The following is a 19,706-nucleotide window of genomic DNA, read 5'->3' as shown; positions in this document are numbered from 1 at the left end:
TGCACCAACTAATCGATTGGTTTTCTCTGTTTTGCTTTATTCTATTAGAATTCAGCAAAATGATTACATTGACTTAAACTTAGTTGATTTCCCAAAAATTTTCTAAAAATATTTGAAACTAAAAATGGAAATTTTAAGTGAATGTACAACAATTTTTTAAACTGAACATAAAATGATTTAAAAACTATTATTCCAAAGCACATTTCCACTGACTTTAATGCAATTAGCATTTATTGAACATCTAGTGCATCTCCAATACACAGTACAAACAGACTCAGAAGGCACATCAAGTACATATCTGCTTACAGTCACTTCCATAAAACCTTAGGAAAAGTGATTTCCTGAAATCATCATACCTCATTGTAAATTGTAAAATACTCCCTATGAATTCAACAAATATTAACTATGAAGAAAATATAGCCTGAAAAATTGAAATACAAGTCTAAGATTGCTGTTTTCCTAAAGAATGTGTAATAGTGGAATCTCTCAAATTCAAAGAACATGAACTATATTTAATATTTAAAATGTATATATTTTTATAGTTTATGTATATAAATTTATATTTAAATAAATATATGAGAATTTATATATAAATATAAATATATACATAGGCATTGTATATATTATAATATTTCTATATATACATATAGAAATATATACATATAGAAATATATAGTATATATTTATATACATATATTCATATTTTGTATTTATATATTTTATACTTATATATGTATTGATTAAATATATAAGTATTTAATAAAATTTATTAAATTTTATATTTATTGAATATAAAAATATCTAATAAATGCAAATATAAAATATAAATATATGTATAAAAATGTAGAATATGCATATAATATGTACATAAAAACATATTTGTATATATACATATACACGTCTATTTGTTTATATACATATACACGTGTATTTGTATATATATATATTTGTATATATACATATACACGTGTACTTGTACATATAAATATACACGTGTATATTTGTACATATAAATATATACATATATTTGTATATATATACATATATTTGTGTATATATACATGTATATTTGTATATATAAATATATATGTGTATATTTGTATATAAAAATATATATACATATATGTGTATATATGTATATTTGTCTATATAAATATATACATATATCTGTATATATATTTGTCTATATAAATATATACATACATCTGTATATATATTTGTCTATATAAATATATACATACATCTGTATATATATTTGTCTATATAAATATATACATACATCTGTATATATATTTGTCTATATACATATATACATACATCTGCATATATATTTGTCTATATACATATATACATACATATGTATATATGTCTATAAAAATATATACATATATCTGTATATATATTTGTCTATATAAATATATACATATATCTGTATAAATATTTGTCTATATAAATATATACACATATTTGTATATATATTTGTCTATATATTTGTATATATAAATATATACATTTATATTTGTATATATAAATATATACATGTATTTGTATATATAATAAATATGTACATATATTTATATTGTATATATAATTATAAATATATACATATATTTATATTTGTATTATAATATATAACTATATACATAAATTTATATTCGTATATAGAATATATAAATATATACATAAATTTATATTTGTATATATAATATATAAACATACATAAATTTATATATTGTTATATGTATATACAATATATAAACATATTTACATGTGTATATATAATATATACATATAAACATATACTTACATGTGTAAATTAATATATAAGTATATACATATATTTAGATGTGTATATAAAATATATAAATATATACATATATTTACGTGTATATATAATATATAAATATATACATATATTTACATGTGTATATAATATATAAATGTATACATATATTTACATGTGTATATATAATAAATAATTATATACATATGTTTATATATTGAGTATAATAAATATATACATATGTTTATATATTGAGTATAATATATGAATATATACATATGTTTACATGGTGTATATATAATATATAATATATACATAGGTTTATATGCGTATATATAATATATATATACATAGGTTTATATGCCTATATATAATATATAAATATATACATGTTTATATGCATATATATAATATATAAATATATACATGTTTATATGCGTATATATAATATATAAATATATAGATGTTTATATGCGTATATATAATATATAAATATATACATATGTTTATATGCGTATATATAATATATAAATATATACATGTTTATGTGTATATATAATATATAAATATATACATATGTTTATATGCATATATAATATATAAATATACACATATGTTTATATGCGTATATATAATATAGAAATATATACATATGTTTATATGTGTATATATAATTTATAAATATATACATGTTTATATCGTATATATAACATAAATATATACATATGTTTATATTGTATATATAACATAAATATATACATATGTTTATATTTGTATATATAATATATAAATATATACATATGTTTATATTTGTATACATAATATATAAATATATACATACATGTATATTTGTATACATAATATATAAATATATACATACATGTATATTTGTATATATAATATATAAATATATACATATATGTATATTTGTATATATAATATATAATATATACATATATTTGTATATATAATATATACATATATTTGTATATATAATATATACATATATATTTGTATATATAATATATACATATATATTTGTATATATAATATATACATATATATTTGTATATATAATATATACATATATACATATACATTTGTATATATAATATATACATATATACATATATATTTGTATATATAATATATACATATACACATAATATATACATATATACATATATATTTGTATATATAATATACAAATATATACATATATTTATATTTGTATATATAAATATGTTTGATATGTATATAGTATACATACATATTCATATACATTTTATATACATATAAATCCTACATGGATTTCCTTCTGACGTGCCACTCACCACCCCAGCCTTCTGAGGCCTTGCCACTCTAATGCCTCTCAAAGCTCCTCTTTAGCCTAACTACCATATCACCCAGGTACATTTCCTATTGACCCCTTTTCTTCATTTCTCTTGGTTTCTATGATACCAATATCTCCTGTATCAGGCCCTCTGCTTTTTTGTTTTTATTGCTTCATCTTCCTACTTTGTCTAAAAATACTTCGTGAGTTAACAGTGTTAAGAGGAAAAAGCCCTTGGTTGTACATGCATATTTACTCATGATTTGGCCCCACCCAATCTTTTTAGACATGTCACCTACCGCCCTTTCTACCCTGCACTGAACTTCTGACACAACTTCCCAAATACTAGGTAGGTGCTGTGTTGGAATGGCATCGCCCATCCATCCTGGTTGCTGCCTGTACCGCCGAGGCTGAAAAGGAGAAGCCTGCCTTCCACATAGCCTTGCACTGGGATCCAGTTGCTCTTTAGCTTCCACCAGTCTGTTGTGATGGCACAAGACTCAGAAGTAGATGCAGTGAAAACCACACTGCTGCTGCTTCTGCTGTGTTAGCTGGTGAGCCTCCGTGAAGATGATTTTCCCTTGCAGTGGGAATCTCCAGGTCTAGTCCCTCACTCCTTTGATGTTGAGTGCTAGGGTTTGTACACGCTACTTGTGCAGGTGGGAGCAGTAGCAGTAGCTGTAGCAGCAGCTTCTTAATTTGGCTAGAGGCTTCCTGATCTAAGATAAGGCTGTAACTGTCTTAGTAACTCTTTTCTGCGGTGTGCTTTTAATGTCATTCCTGAAAGTTCAATTTGGAGTCTCCCAATGACTATTTTCTCAAACTGTATTATTTCCTACTTAAATAGGTAGAATGGATTCTCTCCTATACAACTGAATCCTGAATCAAAATTCTATGTCTTTACAAGAATGTCCCCCCTCTCTTTTATAATTAGTGAGCTCTCAATCACCCTTGAAGGTCTGTGTTTGGAAAGCATCTACACATTTTTTAAGCCACGCATTGCTTCCTTCCCTATCGTAATATATACATTTGTTGATATTATTATATCAATGTAATACATTATTCATATTAATATTTGTTCATTTGCCTTTCCCTATTCGAAGCTGAGATATTTGAAGGCAAGGAATAGGCTTCGCTCATCTTTGATTCTCGAATGCTCCTTCTTTGTCATAAGGCAGAGTCTAGAAACACTGGTCGAAATGAACTGAAATACACTGTAAGACAGCGGTGAGAGATTTTACCCTCTAGCACGCCATCTGTACTAAGTGGGGTCAAAGGAGTTAAGAGTAGGAGACAGAGAGCTGTACATGCAAAAGTGGAAGACACTAACTACAGCTGGGATTTGGACTGAGGATAAACAAACATGGATTTAATACTGAAAGTTGGATAAAATTTGATCTTGTTAAGAAGACAAGGAGGATACATCAAGCTTAATGTAATGGAGTTTAAGGGAGGCTGAAAATGCAGAAACACTGAGTGGATGAGAAAAATAACCTGAACAGAGATCTTGCACAGGGGAGTTCTGACAGGTTAAGATATGGAAAAAAATAATGATCAGCTTGGAGAAACCTGATATTAGCCCGGACTAAGGAGAATGATCATTTTTATACAAGTAAGAGGAAGTCCTTGAAGGTGTTGAATTAAGAAGCATGTTTTACAAACCTGGTTAGAGAATTAGGAAAGATCTGAGAGAGTGGCTTTCTTTCTTCCTTAAGTTGACATGCTTTAATAAAAAATACTTTAATACTAAAAACTATATTCAAGGCAAGAAAACTCAGATGTCCAATGTTCATCTGTATTATGAATAATATTCCAAAGTTTATAGCAGAGCTCTTTGTATTAAACCCAGGGATCCTTTGCTCATATAAAGTTATAATTCTAGAAACATTATGAGAAGGCCCACACAGTGTGCGTCATCATTCTGAAGATGTTAATTCCTCATCAGGCTAAAAGAAAATCACTTAGAAAAGTACATGTTGTGGGTTGTTCATCCAGCTTCCATTTATCCAAATAACACACCTTAAAATATCAATAACTCTAGAGCTTGTCCCAAGGACCTTTGATCATTAGTGCACATGAAAAATTACGCAGTTCTGGCCACTTACCCTTCCTGCGTAGTGCATGATGGTGAAGGCTGTACCGTGGTCTTTGAGGGCAACATTCCCATTCCCATCCTTCATGGGGGAGTACACCGCATTTGTGTTTGAGGATTCTAGGAGACTTTGTAGCTTTTTTGGAAAATTTGATTCCACTGACCAAATCATTTGACTTTCTTCATCCAATAAGGTGAGAAATCCAGATGGCTTCTGAGAGTTAAGAAGACATGGGGAGTTGTTTTGTCTATTACTTAGTTTGATATTTTTGTTATTATTCAAGCATGCTTGTTTATATTTTTGTTAGATTCATATAGACACTCAGAAAATGAATCAGTCTTTACCTTAATACATTTCTATTTCTGCCCCACCACCTAGAAGGGCTCTGATGTAAAGTAGGCCCCCAATAATATTTATCAAATTAATGAACAAATAAGTAAAAAATGTATTGTAATGTCATTAAAATACTGTAGTTATTTAAAAAGTACATTTTCATCTTAATAAGAAAAATAAAATTCAGACTACAGGAAAATTATCATTTTTCTTGACCTATAATCCATATAAAATATTCCATACCAATGATGAGACAAGAAACTTATCAAAAAATAAAGCTCATCGTGATGTTAAGTCATAAAAATTATGGCAAAGCTGGTTGCAGTGGCTTAGGCCTATAATCCAAGCCCTTTGGGAGACCAACGCAGCCAGGTCATTGAGCTCAGGAGTTTGAGACCAGCCTGGGAAACATGGTAAGACCTCATGTCTATTTAAAAATAATAATAATACAGAAATTAGCTGGGCATGGTGATGTGTGCCTATAGTCCCAGTTTCTCAGGAGGCTGAGGTGAGAGGATCACTAGACCCCAAGAGGTGGAGGTTGCAGTGAGCCACGATCATGCCACTGCACTCCATCCTGGACAACAGATGCAACCCTGCCTCAAAAAAAAAAACAAAACAAAAAAAACAACAGAGTATGTCCAAGATGGCCGAATAGGAACAGTTCTGGCCTGCAGCTCCCAACGTGATTGACGCAGAAGACAGGTGATTTCTGCATTTCCAACTGAGGTTCCTGGTTCATCTCATTGGAACTGGTTGGACAGTGGGTGCAGCCCATGGAGGGTGAGCTGAAGCAGAGCGGGGCATCGCATCACCGAGGAAGTGCAAGGGGTTGGGGGATTTCCCTTTCCTAGCCAAGGGAAGCCATGACAGACTGTACCAGGAAAATCGGGGTACTCCTGCCCAAATATTGCACTTTTCCAACGGTCTTAGCAAATAGCACACCAGGAGATTATATCCCATGCTTGGCTCAGTGGATCCAGTGCCCACAGAGCCTTGCTCACTGCTAGTCCGAGATGGAACTGCAAGGCGGCAGCAACTTCTGCAGACTTAAACATCCCTGTCTGACAGCTCTGAAGAGAGCAGTGGTTCTCCCAGCACGTTGTCTGAGCTCTGAGAATGGACACGCCACCTCCTCAAGTGGGTCCCTGACCCCCATGTAGACTAACTTGGAGACACCTCCCAGTAGGGGCCGACTGACACCTCATACAGCCAGGTACCCCTCTGAGACAAAGCTTCCAGAGGAAGGATCAGGCAGCAATATTTGCTGTTCTGCAGTATTTGCTGTTCTGCAGCTGCTGCTGGTGATACCCAGGCAAACAGGGTCTGGAGTGACCTCCAACAAATTCCAACAGACCTGCAGCTGAGAGACCTGACTGTTAGAAGGAAAACTAACAAACAGAAAGTAACTGTATCAACGTCAACAAAAAGGGCATCCACACCAAAACTCCATCTGTAGGTCACCATCATCAAAGACCAAAGGTAGATAAAACCACAAAGATGGGGAGAAACCAGAGCAGAAAAGCTGAAAATTCTAAAAACCAGAGCACCCCTTCTTCTCCAAAGGATTCAGCTCCTCACCAGCAACAGAACAAAGCAGGACGGAGAATGACTTTGATGAGCTGAAAGAAGTAGGCTTCAGAAAGTTGGTATTAACAAACTTCTCCGGGCTAACAGAGGATGTTCAAACCCATCGCAAGGAAGCTAAAAACCTTGAAAAAATATTAGACGAATGTCTAACTAGAATAACCAGTGTAGAGAAGTCCTTAAATGACCTGAAGGAGCTGAAAACCATGGCACGAAAACTACGTGATGCATGCACAAGCTTCAACAGCCGATTCAATCAACTGGAAGAAAGGGTGTCAGTGATTGAAGAACAAATTAAGGAAATGAAGTGAGAAGAGAAGTTTAGAGAAAAAAAGAGTAAAAAGAAATGAACAAAGCCTCCAAGAAATATGGGACTATGTGACAAGACCAAATCTACGTTTGATTGGTGTACCTGAAAGTGACAGGGAGAGGGGAACCAAGTTGGAAAACACTCTTCAGGATATCCAGGAGAACTTCCCCAACCGAGCAAGGCAGGCCAACATTCAAATGCAGGAAATACAGAGAACACCATAAAGATACTCCTCAAGAAAAGCAACCCCAAGACACATAATTGTCAGATTCACCAAGGTTGAAATGAAGGAAAAAATTCTAAGGGCAGCCAGAGAGAAAGGTCGGGTTACCCACAAAGGGAAGCCCATCAGACTCTCTGCAGAAACTGTAAAAGCCAGAAGAGAGTGGGGGTCAATATTCAACATTCTTAAAGAAAAGAATTTTCAACCCAGAATTTCACATCCAGCCAAACAAAGCTTCATAAATGAAGGAGAAATGAAATCCTTTATAGACAAGGAAATGCTGAGAGATTTTGTCACCACCAGGCCTGCCTTACAAGAGCTGATGAAGGAAGCACTAAACATGGAAAGGAAGAACCAGTACCAGCCACTGCTAAAACATGCCAAATTGTAAAGACCATCAATGCTAGGAAGAAACTGCATCAACTAATGGGCAAAATAACCAGCTAACAGCATAATGACAGGATCAAATTCACACATGACAATATTAACCTTAAATGTAAATGGGCTAAATGCCCCAATTAAAAGACACAGACTGGCAAACTGGATAAAGAGTCAAGACCCATCAGTGTGCTGTATTCAGGAGACCCATCTCACATGCAGAGACACATGTAGGCTCAAAATAAAGAGATGGAGGAAGAGCTACCAAGCAAATGGAAAACAAAAAAAAGCAGCGGTTGCAATCCTTGTCTCTCATAAAGCAGACTTTAAACCAACAAAGATGAAAAGAGACAAAGAAGGCCATTACATAATGGTAAAGGGATCAATTCAACAAGAAGAGCTAACTATCCTAAATACATATGCACCCACTACAAGAGCACCTAGATTCATAAAGCAAGTCCTTGGAGACCTACAAAGAGACTTAGACTCCCACACAATAATAATGGGAGCCTTTAACAACCCATTGTCAATATTAGATCAACAAGACAGAAAGTTAACAAGGATATCCAGGACTTGAACTCAGCTCTGCACCAAGCAGAACTAATAGACATCTACAGAACTCTCCACCCCAAATCAACAGAACACACATTCTCAGCACCACATCACACTTATTCCAAAATTGACCACATAATTGGAAGTAAAGCACTCCTCAGCAAATGTAAAAGAACAGAAATCACAACAAACTGTCTCTCAGACCACAGTGCAATCAAATTAGAACTCAGGATTAAGAAACTCACTCAAAACCGCTCAACTACATGGAAACTGAACAACCTGCTCCTCAATGACTACTGGGTAAATCACGAAATGAAGGGAGAAATAAAGATGTTCTTTGAAACCAATGAGAACAAAGACACAATGTGCCAGAATCTCTGGGACATATTTAAATCAGTGTGTAGAGGGAAATTTATAGCAATAAATGCCCACAAGAGAAAGCAGGAAAGATCTAAAATCGACATCCTAACATAATGAAAAGAACTAGAGAAGCGAGAGCAAAGAAATTCAAAAGCTATCAGAAGGCAAGAAATAACTAAGATCAGAGCAGAAGTCAAGGAGATAGAAACACAAAAAACCCTTCAAAAAAATCAATGAATCCAGGAGCTGGTTTTCTGAAAAGATCAACAAAATTGATAGACCACTAGCAAGACTAGTAAAGAAGAAAAGAGAGAAGAATAGAATAGACACAATAAAAAATGATAAAGGGGATATCACCACTGATCCCACAGAAATACAAACTACCATCAGAGAATACTATAAACACCTCTATGCAAATAAACTAGAAAATCTAGAAGAAATGGATAAATTCCTGGACACCTACACCCTCCCAAGACTAAACCAGGAAGAAGCTGAATCACTGAATAGACCAATAGCAGGCACTGAAATTGAGGCAACAATTAATAGCCTACAAACCAAAAAAGTCCAGGACCAGATGGATTCACAGCCGAATTCTACCAGAGGTACAGAGAGGAGCTGGTACCATTCCTTATGAAACTATTCCAATCAATAGAAAAAGAGGGAATCCACCCTAACTCATTTGATGAGGCCAGCATCATCCTGATACCAAAGCCTGGCAGAGACACAACAAAAAAGGACAATTTTAGACCAATAGCCCTGATGAACATCGATGCGAAAATCCTCAATAAAATACTGGCAAACCTAATCCAGCAGCACATCAAAGAGCTTATCCACCATGATCAAATGGGCTTCATCCCTGGGATGCAAGGCTGGTTCAACATACACAAATTGATAAACGTAATCCATCACATAAACAGAACCAAAGACAAAAACCACATGATTATCTCAATAGATGCAGAAAATGCCTTCAACAAAATTCAACAGCCCTTCGTGCTAAAAACTCTCAATAAACTAGGTATTGATGGAACGTATCTCAAAATAATGAGAGCTATTTATGACAAACCCAAAGCCAGTATCATACTGAATGGGCAGTAACTGGAAGCGTTCCCTTTGCAAACTGGCACGAGACAGGGATGCCCTCTGTCATCACTCCTATTTAACATATTGTTGGAAGTTCTGGCCAGGGCAATCAGGCAAGGGAAATAAATAAAGGATATTCAATTAGGAAAAGAGGAAGTCAAAGTGTCCCTGTTTGCAGACGACATGATTGTATATTTAGAAAACCCCATCATCTCAGCCAAAAATCTCCTTAAGCTGATAAGCAATTTCAGCAAAGCCTCAGGATACAAAATCAATGTGAAAAAATCACAAGCATTCTTATACACCAATAACAAACAAACAGAGAGCCAAATCATGAGTGAACTCCCATTAACAATTGCTACAAAGAGAATAAAATACCTAGGAATCCAACTTATAAGGGATGTGAAGGACCTCTTCAAGGAGAACTACAAACCACTGCTCAATGAAATAAAAGAGGACACAAACAAATGGAAGAACATTCCATGCTCATGGATAGGAATAATCAATATCATGAAAATGGCCATACTGCCCAAGGTAATTTATAGATTCAATGCCATCCCCATCAAGCTACCAATGACTTTCTTCACAGAATTGGAAAAAACTACTTTAAAGTTCATATGGAACCAAAAAAGAGCCCGTATTGCCAAGACAACCCTAAGCAAAAAGAACAAAGCTGGAGGCATCACGCTACCTGACTTCAAAGTATACTACAAGGCTACAGTAATCAAAACAGCATGGTACTGGTACCAAAACAGAGAGATAGAGCAATGGAACAGAACAGTGGCTCAGAAATAACACCACACATTTACAACCATCTGATCTTTGACAAATGTGGCAAAAACAAGAAACGGGGAAAGGATTCCCTATTTAATAAATGGTGCTGGGAAAACTGGCTAGCCATATGTAGAAAGCTGAAACTGGATCCCTTCCTTACACCTTTTACAAAATTTAATTCAAGATGGATTAAAGACTTAAATGTTAGACCTAAAACCATAAAAACCCTAGAAGAAAACTTAGGCAATACCATTCAGGACATAGGCATGGGCAAAGACTTTATGAGTAAAACACCAAAAGCAATGGCAACAAAAGCCAAAATAGACAAATGGGATCTAATTAAACTAAAGAGCTTCTGCACAGTAAAAGAAACTACCGTCAGAGTGAACAGATAACCTACAGAATGGGAGAAAATTTTTGCAATCTACCCATCTGACAAAGGGCTAATATCCACAATCTACAAAGAACTTAAACAAATTTACAAGAAAAAATCAAACAGCCCCATCAAAAAGTGGACAAAGGATATGAACAGACACTTTTCAAAAGAAGATATTTATGCAGCCAACAGACACATGAAAAAATGCTCATCACCACTGGTCATCAGAGAAATGCAAATCAAAGCCACAATGAGATACCATCTCACACCAGTTAGAATGGCAATCATTAAAAAGTCAGGAAACAACAGGTGCTGGAGAGGATGTGGAGAAACAGGAACGCTTTTACACTGTTGGTGGGACTGTAAACTAGTTCAACCATTGTGGAAGACAGTGTGGTGATTCCTCAAAGATCTAGAACTAGAAATACCATTTGAACCAGTGATCCCATTACTGGGTATATACCCAAAGGATTATAAACCATGCTACTATAAAGACACATGCACATGTAAGTTTATTGTGGCACTATTCACAATACAAAGACTTGGAACCAACCCAAATGTCCATCAATGATAGACTGGATTAAGAAAATGTGGCACATATACACCATGGAATACTATGCAGCCATAAAAAAGGATGAGTTCATGTCCTTTGTAGTGACATGGATGAATCTGGAAACCATCACTCTGAGCAAACTATAGCAAGGACAGAAAACCAAACACCGCATGTTCTCACTCATAGGTGGGAACTCAACAATGAGAATACTTGGACACAGGAAGGGGAACATCACACACCGGGGCCTGTGGTGGGGTGGGGGGGGGGTGGGGGAAGGGTAGCATTAGGAGAAATACCTAATGTAAATGATGAGTTAATGGGTGCAGCAAACCAACATGGCACATGTATACATATGTAACAAACCTGCATGTTGTGCACATGTACCCTAGAACTTAAAGTATAAAAAACAAAAACAAAAACAAAAAAAAAACAAGGTGGCAAAATCCTACTCAACAGGAAGGAGAAGTGACTGTGATATTCCAATTTTTAGACGTAGAAGAAAGTTTGAAGCTATGACTTATAAAACTTAAATTAGAAGTCTGACAGTTTATAACTACTTAACAATAAAACTAAAATCATATACATATATATATATATATATACACATATAACAACAATTTGAAATAAATCTCATCTGAGAGCAAAGGCTGCTTAAATCACTTCCCAACCTCTAATCTTCCATCCCCCACATATGGAATACCTTCTGACCACATGGTTTAGACTAGAGGGTCCCAACCTTTTTGACAAGAGGGAACGGTTTTGTGGAAGACAATTTTTCCACGGACCAGGGGTGGGGGGATGGTTTCAGGATGATTCAAGTGCATTACCTTTATTGTGCCCTTTATTTCTGTGATTATTACATTGTATTATATAATGAAACAATGATACAGTCACCATAATGTAGAATCAGGCATTCGATTCTCATAAGGAGTGTGCAGCTAGATCCCTCTCATAGGTTCCTGCTCCTATGAGAACCTAATGCTGCCACTGATTTGACAGGAGCTGGAGCTCAGGCGGTGAGATGCCAGTGACGGGGAGTGGCTGTCAATACAGATGAAGCTTTGCTCCCTCACCTGCTGCTCATCCCCTGCTGTGCAGCCTTTTTCCTCACAGGCCATGAACCAGTACTGATCTGTGCGCCAGGGGTTGGGGACCCCTGGTTTAGACGACTATTGAATAACTTCTTCCCTAGTGCTGTTTATCTTTTCTTTCTATTATGTCCCCTAGGAAAGTTTAGTTTTTGTTGACATTTCAAATCTACCTTTCAAAATAAGGTAATTTATGAAACTTCTTCACATTAATCCCTAATATATCTTAATCGTTCTCACTGTGCTTTTAAATGTGTAGATACTCTAAGAATAATTCTTCTCAGGAAGTAAAGAGATATATATTGACCCCTATTGTGAATTCAGTTTGTATTTTGACCTGAGGTTACCAAACCATACCACTACAGGCAACTCAAAATGTTATTTATTTGGCTAATAAAGGCCATTTCTTTGTGTCTTAAATATTTTAATTGTTTTAGGCCTTTCAGAGTCTCCTGCTCCTATTAAAGAAAATCCAGGCCAGGCACGGTGGCTCACACCTGTAATCCCAGCACTTTGGGAGGTGAGGCAGGCGGATTACGAGGTCAGGAGATCCAGACCGTCCTGGCCAACATGGTGAAACCCTGTCTCTACTAAAACTACAAAAATTAGCCAGGTGTGGTGGCACGCACCTGTAGTTCCAGCTACTCAGGTGGCTGAGGCAGGAGAATCGCTTGAACCCAGGAGGCAGAGGCTGCAGTGAGCCGAGATCGCTCCACTGCATTCCAACCTGGGTGACAGAGCGAGACTCTGTCTCGAACAAACAAACAAACAACAAAAAAAAAAAAAAAAAAGAAAGAAAAAGAAAGGAAGAAAAAAAAAAGCAAAAAGAAAAATAAAATCCAAAGACTGCAATTGCCTGAGAGCTGTAATGGTGAGATCACTCCCTTCCCAGCCAGAGGGAATGAAAGCTAATAATGCCAGCCATGGGACACGCACACCCCTGGTGGGGCTCACACAGCAGAGCGTGCTTCTTGAAGATACTCAGCAATAATGACAGTCATCTTCTTTGAGAAGCCAAATAACCTCCCTGGGAAGGAAAGAAAGAGAAGAAGACCTAATGCAGAGGAGAATGCCACTAGGAAGGAAGTAGGAATGCCTGCAAAAGCAAGCTCACCCACCTCAGCAAGTTACCTGAGGTCAGCAATGCCTGGTGAGACTGCTGTTGCCACACAAAAGTGTTTTTAGATAAAGGAATTTGAAGAAGAAAGCCCCTTACTGGGAGTGCTGGCTCAACAGGAAGTTCCATAGAGTATACTGCAAGAAGCTCAGAGTGGCCGGGGGCCCCCATGAGGAGTCCTCTGAAGAGGCTGGAGGTGAAGATATATATATATATATATAATGTAATATGTATAATAGAGAGCAGCCATAGAAGAAAACGGTCTATGTGAGAAGCTTGCCAAGGACTGGTTCCATCTGTGATGTTTTCAAAATCAAACAATTCTTTATTTCAACTAATAGCAAGCTATTTACTGAAGAGTAAGTAAAGTGTTGATATTACAATATTATCCATCATTGCTTCATCTATTGATCTGTGAGCATCAGGTCACCATACTTCTGTAAATGCTGTTACAGATTCACATACAAACATACACAAGACACACAGCAGAAGGACAAATGAGCCATTGCAAGGTTGTCTGCAAGTCTGTTTCTGTTTCAAGGGCAGTGACAGACCTCTTCTCTGGGGTGAAAATATTCACTTGTTTGGTAAAGCTGTCAATGGATATTGCAGTAACTCAAAGACAGGGCCCCAAATCAGTATAAAGGAGATAGACATTCAGAGAGCTAACTGATTCTGCTCCAAAAATCAAGATGATATTCTCCATGGATAAGGTGGTTGATTACTAGCAACATTTTTTAAGCATTATTATTTGTATTGTCTTCAAATTAAAAACAAAATCTTGTGTGTTATGTTTTCTGGATGTCTGAAATAAAGCAATAAAAGAATGGGGCAATTAACCTTTTAGACTTTGAAAACTTGTGGAAGTGCCTAAAGACAAAAATAGAACCTGGGGAAAAAAGCCATAAGAAAGGGATTAATGACCTCCAATTCCTTTAGTAGTAACGGCTTAGAAGAGATTGCATGGCTCTACTCCATGTGAAAGGTTGTCATAGTTTCACCTTCATCAAATACTACACAGTGCAACAAAATGTACTAGACACTTGGAGTATTTGGTAAAAATCTGGATCAACCCCTCCCCTCAGGGCCAGGGACAAATAGGTAATCCTTGAAATATAAATATGGCCCATGCAAGTTTTTATTCTGATGACCCCTGGTTGGCAGTGGAAGAGAACATGGCAAGCTAGAGAGAAGGTGCTAGATGCCTGAGGCTTCCCGTATACAATTAAGTATACAGTCCTGCCGGTTTGAAGACATTTTTAAACCTTAAATAATTATAGGCTATGTATGTCACTACAAGGGCTTTCTGGAGGAAGAGGGCTGTAATTTTAGAAAAAGAAGAATGCTGACAAGTTAGAAGCAAGAACAAGAATGTGTTAATCAGAAAAATTCATAAAATAAAATAATTTAGAAATCTATCTTTATGGAAAGAGAGTAAAGAATGACATATTCTCCAAATAGCTGAATTGTGTCTGTTTTCAACAATGTCCATGTATCTTGGAGATATTGTGAGTAAATCCATATAATGTTTTCTTATATTAGTACATCGCAATTGCTGTTTATGTGATAGATTTTGGCTTATGTGAAAGAGACACAGAGTCAAATTGTTTTTCATTGTAAAGGAGAAAAACTAAAACTATAAACACCTGCAGATGCTGTGAGACTCTTAATTTAACCGACATTATATATGTGTTTATATGTTTTTCCTGCCAATTTTTCCAAATTTAAATCTTAGAAACTTTGAAGATAAATTAACAAAAAAGATTCCATTGAACTTGTTTTATGGTATGATTAATCTTAGGTATTATTTTATAAAAAGTCTGTTTTTTTACAATAGGCACTTATAATTGCCAAAAGGAGAGTTTTAGTGACGTTGAATAAACAGTGTTGAATATTTCTATATCAAAATGATGTTTTCTTGTCCTTTTAATGAATTGGTGATCCTTCAAATGCCCTTTCATGAAAAGATAACTTGTGCACCTCAATAGATTTTGAAAAATTATTGCAGAATCTCACATATAAAGATACCTCAAAAATAAGGCCTCCTGAAAGAAAATTCTTTGTCTCCAGTATATTTAAATCCATATATCCTGTTAAGTATCTAATTATATTATATGAATACCTGGAAAAAAAAGTCCAAAACTCCATTCTGGTTACCAGGAGAATATGCTGTTTCCATGGTAACTCCCTCTTGTACACATTCCACTTGCTCGTGGAGAAAAAGCACTTCATTGATGTAGTGGTGCATCTTCTCATTGGTCATGTTGACACAAAGCTGTTGTGGAGAAAACAAGAAAATATTTCACAAGATAGCACAGTAGTGCATACACAAGATAGATAGTACAGTAGTGCATACACAAGATAGTACAGTAGTGCATACACAAGATAGTACAGTAGTGCATACACAAGATAGATAGTACAGTAGTGCATACACAAGATAGTACAGTAGTGCATACACAAGATAGTACAGTAGTGCATATTCAGTTGTTCAATGACACCGTTTCAGATTGGGAAATTATTGACTCAGGGAGTTTCCAACCAATTAGTCTACCAAAATAAAGCATGACAACGTTGCCTGAGAAGTCAGAGTTTCAACTGAAGTCCAGGAATGGACTTGCACATATTTCACAGATCAAGTATATCTGATACTATATCATCTAACTATTCAAAGTATGCTAAAAACAACAAAAAGTATGATTCCAATATTACAAACCTTGAGTCTCAAATATATTTGAGCATTTAAAATATTTCCAAAAGGAAAATATATTTGAGCTCTCATCAGGAAATGAAGATAAAACTGGGTTTACCATGAGATCCCAGAGAAAAGAGAAGCATTTCATGAGGGCCTCATTTCTGATTGCATATTAGTGATGGGCAAGAATGAATGTGGGGGTTCTTTCAGAAATAGTAATCAACAGTCAAATCATTATATTGAAGAAATTATTTTCTTTATCAGAAAATTTTCTACATTCCTCCAACTGTCAATTTTTCTCTTTCCACAAGACATTCCTATCAGGAAACAAATATGTTATTTCTTAATCTTAAACAAAACCTTTTATTTATCTTAAAGTATTTAAAAAACTAAACCATAACTCAAATCTAACCAGCGCAAAATCCGACTTCCCCTCTAGGCTACTCTTCTACTTCTCTGCTTCCTTTCATATCAACACACACACACACACACACACACACACACACACACACACGGCTGATTTCTACTTATTATCTCAAGTTCTTATCTTTCCATTCCCTCTTGAAACCACTCTAATAAAACTTTTGACACCATGGCGCCATCAAACTTGCTTCTGTAGAAGTCATCAGCAATGTGCACATTTCTTTTTTTTTCTTTTTTTTTTTGAGACGGAATCTCGCTCTGTCGCCCAGGCTGGAGTGCAGTGGCGCCATCTTGGCTTACTGCAAGCTCTGCCTCCTGGGTTCACACCATTCTCCTGCCTCAGCCTCCTGAGTAGCTGGGACTACAGGTGCCCGCCACCTCACCCAGCTAATTTTTTGTATTTTTAGTAGAGATGGGGTTTCACCATGTTAGACAGGTTGGTCTAGATCTCCTGACCTCGTGATCCACCCGCCTTGGCCTCCCAAAGTGCTGGGATTACAGGCATGAGCCACCGCCCCCGGCTAGCAGTGTGCACATTTCTAAATCCAATGTTCAACTCTCACATTTGTTTCTCTTGACCCATCCCCACCCCAGCGTTATTTGACTGAGTCGGTTTCTCTTCTTCCATGGAGCACTTTCTCACCTCTCCTCCGGGACACCACACTCTCTTGGCTTTCTAGCTCACTGGCTGCTTCCTCCCTATCTCCTTCCCCGACTCTTCGTGGACTCCCGGTCTGCTCATATTGGAGTGTCCAGGGGCTCTGCCTGTGGACCTTGTCTCTTCTCTGTCTATACCCACTTCTTTTGTGAGATCACTCAGTCTTACAGACCCTTATGTTCCCTCATCTGCACCCTAAAACACTATGTTATACTAGACAAAAAGCCGGTTAGAAATATTTACTGCTCAGTAACTAAAAATAATTACAGATCAATATTTATATAGCTGGAAACAACTGATAAAACATTTGAAAGAAAATTAGATCTCATCTGCAAGGGGAATAATATCTAAGACAATATTTAATGAGAAATATCCTGTATTAATATAAAGAAATGCGAAAGCTTTTGTTAAAAAATAACAAAATATTAGCCAGGCAGTGGCTCACACCTGTAATCCTAGCACTTTGGGAGGCTGAGGCGGGTGGATCACCTGAGGTCAGGAGTTCGAGACCAGTCTGACCGATATGGTGAAACCCCGTCTCTACTAAAAATACAAAAATTATCCTGGTGTGGTGGTGGATGCCTGTAGTCCTAGCTACTCAGGAGGCTGAGACAGGAGAATCGCTTGAACCCGGGAGGCGAAGGTTGCAGTGAGCTGAGATCACGCCACTGCACTCCAGCCTGGGTGACAGAGCAAGACTCCGTCTCAAATAAATAAATAAAATAAATAAGAAAGACTGGAAAGAAGAGCACAGAAAAGAAAGAACTTCCTGGGTTCCTCTACATATCCCAAATCTTCTCCAAGTCTGATGTCATCACAACACCTGGGAAGTAGGAGCTCCTTCTAGATGTTCTGGTCCTGCTAATGGGCATTCATGTCCTCCTTCTAGCCCATATAAGGACAGCTTCCAATGAGCAAGACAAATTACCTTCTCAAGTGACCAGCACGAGGTCACTCCATATTCTCCCAAAGGAAGCTCCCACTTACCCTTAAGGGTGTGGCTAGTAATGAATTGAGAATTACATGCACCTAGATGGAAAAGGACATTTTCTCAAAAATCCAGTTACTTGGGAGAATGGAAATTTATGACATTGTAGGGCATGAAGAAGTCTCAGGGGGAAATTTCTTCAGAGAAGAAACAAACATATGAAAGAGCAGAACATTGGTGTGAACACAGAAGGGAGTGTGGCGTGGGACTGGGTGGACTGGCTGTAAAGTTCTAGTCTTCTTGCCAGGGTTAGAATGTTGTGCGTAGGTGTAGCTAGCTCAAACATCTTCAGAAACGGGGTGATTAGAGCATGAGAGGGTGGCAGGCAAGGGGGTCCTTGACTGAAGCAGAGGTAGGAGAGCTCAAAGTGCAGAGGTTCTTACAACCTGATGGAGTTATTTTAATGATGAATGCACATGGTCTTTATTATTAGTAGTATGACAGGTGGAGAATAACAGTATAGTAGACATATACCAAACAAAATATTAAAGTAATAACCATATTAAAATAAGATCTGAATATCATATATTGACATTCAAATAGTAACAAAAATAATTCTTAGATTCAGGTCAAAAAATGGTGCTCCATGACTACCACCCTTCCCAATGGGTTTTCTTGCCTGTCTGCCTTCATGGTAAAAGATGGTTTCTTAAATTCAGTGATAAATTAATTTCTGTAGATAGAAGAAGTTTCCCTAAAACATTCTATTACAACATGAAATCTAAATTAAAAATTAAAGAAGAATTTGCCATGTTGTGGTTGTCATAGAAGTCATTTTAAACCTAAAGAACTTGAGAGGATTTGTATAAACCAGGAGACTCTCCTGGTATCGTCTTCTTCCCCCAGCATTCCCTCTGTGGTTACCGGATTTTCTTCCATGTACATTATTTGCACAGTAAGTAACTAGAACTTTTCCTCTCTGTCTTCTGACAACAAGATTTCAAGAGAAATGCACAAAGCGGGAAGTTCTTTGCCTTTTAAACCTTTAAGTGTTTCTTAGGTAAA

At 35.9% G+C, this 19,706-nt stretch overlaps 1 protein-coding gene across 1 annotated transcript in view; it reads right to left on the bottom strand.

Moving 5' to 3' along the window:
• MYO16 (myosin XVI) overlaps window positions 1-19,706 on the bottom strand; it is a 585,697-nt gene that overhangs the window by 183,462 nt on the left and 382,529 nt on the right. Inside the window, exons 22-23 of the mRNA XM_024925327.4 lie at window positions 16,063-16,215; window positions 5,222-5,422 (exon numbers count right to left, since the gene is read on the bottom strand). Of these exons, the coding sequence (XP_024781095.2) occupies window positions 5,222-5,422; window positions 16,063-16,215 (354 nt within the window). The remainder of the gene's footprint in view (window positions 1-5,221; window positions 5,423-16,062; window positions 16,216-19,706) is intronic.

This window comes from Pan paniscus, chromosome 14, assembly GCF_029289425.2.
Source record: "Pan paniscus chromosome 14, NHGRI_mPanPan1-v2.0_pri, whole genome shotgun sequence".
Classification (NCBI taxonomy): Eukaryota; Metazoa; Chordata; class Mammalia; order Primates; family Hominidae; genus Pan; species Pan paniscus.
The sequence above is the reverse complement of the archived record's forward strand: the minus strand, read 5'-3'. Positions and strand labels throughout refer to the sequence as shown.